Consider the following 8,019-nt stretch of genomic DNA (forward strand, 5'->3'; position numbering starts at 1 on the left):
GAAATTTCTTAAAAATAAAATATATTACCATAGTTTAAAAAATAAAATGAACAATAATTTTAGAATAATAAAAAAATAAATAAAATATATAATAATGTTAAAATAATAAAAAAATAAAAGAATAAAAAAATTATGAAATAAAAATATAAATTATTTAAATTTTTATAATTATAATTATTTATTTTTTTAAGATTATAATAATATGTAAATTAATTATTATAATTATATTTAATTTTATTTTATTTTTAAAATTTTTAATATGTAATAAAATTTAATATAAATATAATTAAAAGATTAATAAATTTTTTAATATTTATAAAAAATAAAATTAATAAAAATTATGGGGCTTACTTTTTCACGCGCTGACGTTCCTTCCCGTTAACATATATAACAGCCGCAATTTATGATATCTTGGCGAGGTCCATAAATTTCTGGGGAAATTAATTAATTACAGTTCATTTTCGTCAAACTTGTAATACAATTTTCATTAATTAAGTAAAAAGCTCATGACATTATTAATAAATTAATTAAAAGATTTTAGAAAATCCCATTATTTTTTATATGAAAAATAAAGATAAGATCATCACGATTATTTTATTAGTTAGGTTGATTTACTCAAGTATAAACGATACGAGAGGCCAAGGAAAGTAGAACCTTTCTTCTTTGGTTACCCATTAATAGAAAAATATAAGCAAAATCAACTCAACCATTCCATCACCATCGTATCCTTGAACATCAATGCAGAGTACATCATATCACCATTAAATCATAACTCATATACTGGGTGATTTTAACTCTGAAAACCATCCAAACCGGTCAAATCAAACAACATCAGTTCGTCGAACTAAATCAATCTTCAATATCTTTTAATTCATTATAAACTTAAAAATTTTTTAATATTTTTTTCTGTTTAACTCTTGCATTGTCCATGTGAGCTGATAGAATGCGGCTTAGTTTCTTTACCAACGTGTCTGTGTGTTATTATGGTTTCTAAGCAGGAAAAAAAAAAAAAAAAAAAAACTCTCTCTTGTATAAACGAAGCCACCTGTCCAATTGACGCACGACCTTACCTCACTTGGCCAAAGTATATTTTTTCTGCATATTCATGCTCTAAGATGGATCACGCATTTCACATTTGGTCTTCAGTCCACCTCCTCTCTTTATTGCCTAGCTAGCCCCCCCTACCCCTTCTCTCTTTCTACCCTTTTGCTCCCGTTTTTTAATGGACAAGCCTCTAGGACTCTCCTTTGGCACTGATCCCACGAGTTCTTTGATCATTTCCCAGCCGCCTGGAATAAACACTGCGTGGAAGCACGATATCATTATCATGGACCCATCTAATGATCGCCCTCTAAACCACTGCTCTGGCGATGAATATCGTTCCATTTCCAATGGAAAAAGAGTGATTACTGAGATGGATTTCTTTGCTGTTGGGAGCTGTCCCAAGCAAAAAGCCTGTATTATCAAGAAAGAGTGTATAGATGAAAGGGTGGAGCAACAGAATGAAGACGATGTAAATGTAAGTAAAAACTCTATCACCCGCAATATATTTATCTCTTTTTGTATTCCAGAATAATATCGATCCTTTATCAGGAGATTTTAATACTTTTCTGTTTTTATATTTTCTTCGTCCTCTTTAATTTGTTGCAATTATGTACAGATTGGTTTGAATCTTCTAACGGGAAACAGTGGTAGTTGTAATAAATCAATGGTGGAAGATGGAACATCTCAAACCAAGGAAGTTTACGATCAAAGGAAGAAAGAGGTAAATTTATGGAACCATGACGTACAGCAAAAGAAAATTTCATCTGGGAGTTGAATTCTGATGTTATTTTGGTGTTGTTTTTTTCCTTCGGATTGTTATATATTTATGTCTTAAGCGTTTTTCCTGGGTGCAGCTCGAACTTTTGCAGGCTGAAATAGATCATATGAACGAAGAGAATCAGCTTTTGAAAGGCATACTTAATCAGGTGAACCGCAACTACTATGCCCTACAGATGCATGTTGTTGCACTCAAGCAGCGGCAACAGATTCACAAGGCTACAACTGTGAAAAACGAGGAGGTAATCTAATATCTTTATGTATAATATACATACACCCATATAGCAAAATCAGATTAGCATACAATGGTAGATGTATGCTATATAGTTAAGTGCCTAATTAAGATGATTGCAATCAATAATTCAGGTGATTAATGGAAATCTCGAAGAGAAGCAGCGTAAGGGATCTATCTTTGCAAGACAGTTTCTGGATCTGGGTAAAGCTGAGAGGGCGGAAATGGGTGAAGGCCGTTCCCAGTCAACGTCTGAGGAAAGAAATCGGGATTGCGCAGTATCGCCTAATATAGTTGAGTCAATGGAGCATAATAAGTCACAGATGATCAGTAATAGCTCTATTAGTGGAGTTTTTCCAGTACTTGATCCTCTGAGAAGGAGTGGTGATGGAGAAATAAGCGATCATAAGACTTCAGAAGAAGCATTTCATGGATGGGTTCCAAACAAAGTTCCCAAGATTAATACTTCAAGGGATGTTGATGATGAACAGAAAGAAGAAACCATGTCCATGATTAGAAAAGCCCGCGTCGCAGTTCGAGCACGATCAGAGGCATCCATGGTAAGTTATGATCTTAGTCACGCATATACTCTCAGGCATCTAATTCATATTTTAATGTAACCGAATGTAATCAAACAAATACTCATTGCAATAAAGAACTAAAAGTTCGTCTGATCATATTAGTATAAATTCAATTACATCAATACCAAACATGACTTGGTGCAATTCCTGCTGTGATAAAATTTCCATAAAAAGATATTAGAAACACAAGAAAAGTAAGCCATAACACAGTACGCACGCATGCTAGCTATAAGACACATATTTAAGCTTAATAATGTGCTCCCCTACTTTCTGAAAGCCGAAAGACACTTGAAAAGGCCAATAAAAATAATTATGCTGGCCATAACACTTTATATCAGTTCTTTATCTCATAGCATATTAGGTCATGGACCCTTAGCTATGGTGGTCAGAATAAACCCAAATAACTTTGGTCCAAAATCCCTTTTCGCTTTGAGTCGTTTCAACCATAGTTATGAATGAACTATAAAATTAACTTAATAGTCTAATACACTTAGTAACCAATGCAGATCTCTGATGGATGCCAATGGAGAAAGTATGGACAGAAAGTGGCTAAAGGTAACCCATGTCCCCGAGCCTATTATCGATGCACTATGGCAGCTGGATGCACAGTCCGGAAACAGGTAAACTACTCCATCCCTTCATAATAATTAATTTTTTTTTTCTTCATAATTTAGAAGTTAATTATTACTGAAGGGTTCTTGGTAAACAATATTTAGGTACAAAGGTGTTCAGAGGATCAAGCAGTACTTATAACAACTTACGAAGGTCATCACAACCATCCACTTTCTCCAGCCGCAATGGCTATGGCATCTACCACATCAGCAGCAGCTTCAATGCTACTTTCAGGGTCTATGCCTAGTCCTGACGGGCTAATGAACACAAATTTATTAGCAAAAACTTTAGCTTGCCCACCAGGCTTCGCAACAATTTCAGCTTCAGCTCCATTTCCTACTGTAACACTGGACCTCACTCACTCTCCCATTTCCAGCTCCTCACAGAGTCCTCAAGGCCATTTACTTCTCCCTTCTCTGAACTTCCCCCACAATTTTGCATCTGCCCTAAATGTTTCTGCGGGAGCCCTACACAACCAATATAAAGTTTCTGGTCTTTTAAGCCCTCATCAGGGAATGGAGCTGCCTCAAATACTTCCATTAATGGCGGACACTAGTGTTAGTGCAGCAACGGCTGCTCTCACTGCAGACCCTAACTTCACTGCAGCTTTAGTTGCAGCTATCAGTTCCATCATTGGCAATGTTCAAGCAAGTAGTAACGCTAATAACAGCTCCACAATAAGGAACAGTATCGACAACAGCACATGAAATGAGCATGATATTTGTATTGATATCGACAATGTAAAGTGCAATGAGGAATTTCTTTGTCAATGTGAATGTGTTTAGTTTCAATCTTTTTTCCTTTTCCCCCAAACAGGAAGAGTAATTGGGTCCAATTTTCCTTGTCAATTAGCATAGCTGGAGTAATTTTTGTTGTTGAGATGTTGTCCAAGCACTAGGATTAGTGCAAGTTATCATCATCTAGGGTTTCTAATTAATCAACTATGTACTTGCCTTAGGTATCATCAGGAAAAAAATATTGTTTCACTCTTAAAAAATTACTTGCAAAATTTAAGAATTTTCTTTTCCTTTTTACTTGTGGTTGGACCTATTAAAAAAATTTCCATACTTCTTTTAAAACTATCAATTAATAAGTTCAGAAAACAAATTAATAATGATGAAAATTAGATGTTAACATAGAAAGTTGTCCTGAGGAGTGAATCCCATCATTGCCATATATTATTTTTATAGATTTTCTTGTTTGATCATTACTGCATGCAGAAGTATGGGCAATTCTCAAGGTTGCACTTGGCTTCGTATACACGTAAAAAAATTGGGATCAAGCATATTAAAGTTGGCTATATCACCTTACACAGATGCAAGAGCTCCGCAGAAAACATAGACGAGGGCACTCCTGATCTCACTAGGTCTAATATGTTGTAATCAGACTGTAAATGAAATAAACCAGAGATAAACACTACTGTAATTCTATATTTTAATAATAAAAGAACCTCTTAAACAAGCAAGAAACAAATTAGAAAGAAAAATAAAATCATAAAAAATAGGAAAAAATTATTGACCACTAAAACAGGAAGTAACCATTCCAAAACAATCTCCTAAAACCTTGCACAACTGGTGAACTGATTAAGACTAATTAAGACATGTTGCTTCAACCAATATATTAGGAATCATAATTCAACATTTTGCCTTGATTTCAAATTGCACACTCCAAGCAAAGTTCATACCACAAGAAATTTCCCATAATTCAACAATTTGTACAACATATACCTCCTCATTAAGATTCCATTAAGAAAGGCTAATTTTACATCAAATTGGTAAACATACTGTTGTTGTTGAGCTGTGAATACTAAGAATATCCAAACAGACTCAAAGTGAGCCACAGGTGAAAAAGTTTCTTCGAAGTCGATCCCAGCTTGCTGTGCATATCCTTTCACAACCAGTCATGCTTTGTACTTTTGGATCTTACTATCTACTCCAAATTTTGTTTTAAACACCCATTTGAGTTCAATTGCCGTTTATTAGTAGGTAGATCGCATAAAGTCCAGATTTGATTCTTGTTAATAGCCATGATTTCTTCTTCCATTGCCTGCAACCATTTTTTCTCTTGACAAGCTTCTTCAAAGTTGACAGGATCAGCTGCAACAATTGCCAAACCACACGTTTCATATAAGTCCGCTAATGTTCTGTACTTTCTGCGAACTGATGGTGTAAATAATTATTTTGCAGTAGATAAGCTGCCTGACTCTGCTGGAGAGAAGCTACCTAGTATTGAGATATGAGTAATCCCATACAGCCTGAGATCTGCGTAACGTCTTCAGCTTGATAAACTAAAACTCATAATTCTCCCCTTTGAAAATTGGAATAAGAAGTTGTGTAGCTCCCATGACATTATTGATACCGCTGCTGGATATAAGTAATCCCCGTTTATCTGCATATTGCACTTACTCCAAGCTCTAATACCACAATGTTGCAATCAGACTGTAAATGAAATAAATCAAAGATAAACACTACTATAATTCTACATTTATTAATAATAAAAGAGTCTCTTAAATAGGTAAGATACAGATTAAAAAGAAAAATAAAATCACTAAAAAATAGGAGAAAATTATTGACCACTAAAACAGTAACTGTTCCAAAATAATCTCCTAAAATCTAGCACAACTGGTGAACTGATTAAGACTAATTAAGACAAGTTGTTTCAACCAATTAGGAATCACAATTCAAAACAATTTTGTTGAAAAAAAAGAACCCTAGCTAGTTCAAGGTATTGACTATTAAAGTGGTAGTTAATATCCCAAAATGTAATTAAATATATTAGTTGAATTTGAAACCCCAACACGAAATATCCCAAAATGTAATTAAATTACATTTAATTATATATTAATAATTTCAGTCATTTTCATTAACCAACCACTAAGACTAGCTACCAGTATCTAAATTGTATGCTGTAGTAGATTAACTGTGAGTTTGAAGTGCTGCAGAGTTAGGGTTATTAATTAATCAAGATCAATTCTTTACAATGTCATAACTAATATATTTTTACTTCTGCAATTGACTATTGATGTTTAAAAACATATGTGGTCCGATTTTAGAAGTTAGGTTAAGTTGGTGGGCTGGTCTATTTCTATCTAGGGTTTAGTATATTGCAATGTCACAGCTCAATCTAATGATCTATATATATATATATATACCCAATTATGGCAATGCACATGAAAAACGATAAAGCAATCTTAGTTCTTTGATATATTGCATGTAAATTTTGACGTAACTTGAGAATACTTAAAGAACTCTTTAGCACTAAGGTGTGTATATCCAACTAATCAAGAGATGTGACATTATCCAAAATCATATTGGATTCTATTTAAAATTATAATATCAATTATTAAAATGATTTAGAGTTAAAATTTTAAATACAAAAATATTTTATGAAATTTTGAGGGCCTAAATGTATGTTACCCATGATAGGATTACCCTTAAGACTCTTAATTTAATTTAATTTTAATTTTGATTTCCGTTTTACTAAAATTTCTTCATCTATTTGATTAATTTATTTTTAATTCTACGGTTGAGAATTGCAATTTTTTAACAAATAGAAAAATTACATTACAAAACTACAAGATGCAATAAGAATTGCAATTTACATTAACAATAACATCTAAGTTCATTTTTAGAATAAGAAGAACTGAAAAATCTAGATATATACATAAATTTCTATTTTTTTTAGAGTAATTTACGATTTAGTCACTGAGTATTACCATTATTAACAAGTCAGTCCCTGTATTTTTAGAAACCTATTAAAACGTCCTTATGTTTTCTCTCCGTCAACGAAATAGTCCTTCTGTCTATTTTTGCCGTTAAAAATATAGTAAAAGACTATACTACCCCCCATTATTTTTCTCCTCCTCCTCCTTCCTTTTCTTCTTCATCAATTCTTCTTCTGCTTCTTTTGCTTCTTCTTCTTCTCCTTCTTCTTCTGCTTCTTCTCCTTCTTCTCCTTCTTCTCCTTCTTCTTCTGCTTCTTCTCCTTCTTCTTCTTTTGCTTCTTTTTCTTCTTTCTCTTCTTCTTCTTCTTCTCATTCTTCTTCTTCTTCTTTTTCTTCTTTCTCTTCTTCTTCTTCTTCTTCTTCTTCTTCTTCTTCTTCTTCTTCTTCTTCTTCTTCTCTGATAACGGTTGTCGAAGCCGTCAAAAATAAACCTATTAAACAATCAACAATTAACTTGTAGATAATGGCAATAGGGTCGAACCACAGGGATTTGACACTACGAATTTTCCTATTGATGACTAAGGCAAGTAATAACAAGTAATTAAAAGAGGGGGGTTTGATTTGATGAATTAAAACTAAATAGCAAAAGAAAGCAATAAATTAAAGATGAGTAAATCAATAAGAGAAAAGCTTCTAGTTGAAGTATGGATATATTTCAGATTGTTTAGAATTGATCATTGATTATTTAATACTCCTATTTATCTCAATAAATTAGTTTAGGATGTGGAAGACGCTTCTCACAATCCAAATTCCTCCTTAGTTCTAGTTTGATTAGGAAACGTTTGCTAATCAAACACTAGTTAACAAGTTGCCAAGGAACGTCCTTGGGGCCTTTGGCATCGAACAACTGTTAACTGCATTAAGATTTAGAGAAACCTAATTCTAACCTTGCCAACCGCGTGGTCAAGTTTAGATCATGCAACTTGATTAAATTTGTGTTCAAATAATATAAGCAATTACAGACTTAAATTATTCAAACAATTGTTACTCAAGCAATTAAAAGCAATAGGCCTAAATTGATTCTAAAAGCAAAGCAACAATTATAGAAA

The 8,019-nt window shown here is 33.0% G+C and overlaps 1 protein-coding gene across 1 annotated transcript; it reads left to right on the forward strand.

Moving 5' to 3' along the window:
- The first annotated feature begins 1,080 nt into the window (after nucleotides 1–1,080).
- On the forward strand, nucleotides 1,081–4,339 carry LOC110601388 (probable WRKY transcription factor 31). The gene is made up of 6 exons (XM_021738501.2): nucleotides 1,081–1,519; nucleotides 1,661–1,765; nucleotides 1,899–2,063; nucleotides 2,188–2,613; nucleotides 3,141–3,254; nucleotides 3,351–4,339. Exons 1-6 carry the CDS (start codon nucleotides 1,223–1,225, stop codon nucleotides 3,951–3,953), a joined length of 1,710 nt encoding a protein of 569 aa, XP_021594193.1. The 5' UTR covers nucleotides 1,081–1,222; the 3' UTR covers nucleotides 3,954–4,339.
- Nucleotides 4,340–8,019: the final 3,680 nt, after the last annotated feature.

This window comes from Manihot esculenta, chromosome 15, assembly GCF_001659605.2.
Source record: "Manihot esculenta cultivar AM560-2 chromosome 15, M.esculenta_v8, whole genome shotgun sequence".
Taxonomy (NCBI): domain Eukaryota; kingdom Viridiplantae; phylum Streptophyta; class Magnoliopsida; order Malpighiales; family Euphorbiaceae; genus Manihot; species Manihot esculenta.

Coding starts and splice junctions, on each gene's coding strand:
- LOC110601388 (XM_021738501.2), top strand. CDS start 1,223: ATGGACAAGCCTCTAGGACTCTCCTTTGGCACTGATCCCACGAGTTCT. Junction 1,520..1,660: donor AGAATGAAGACGATGTAAAT/GTAAGTAAAAAC, acceptor AATTATGTACAG/ATTGGTTTGAATCTTCTAAC. Junction 3,255..3,350: donor GATGCACAGTCCGGAAACAG/GTAAACTACTCC, acceptor AACAATATTTAG/GTACAAAGGTGTTCAGAGGA.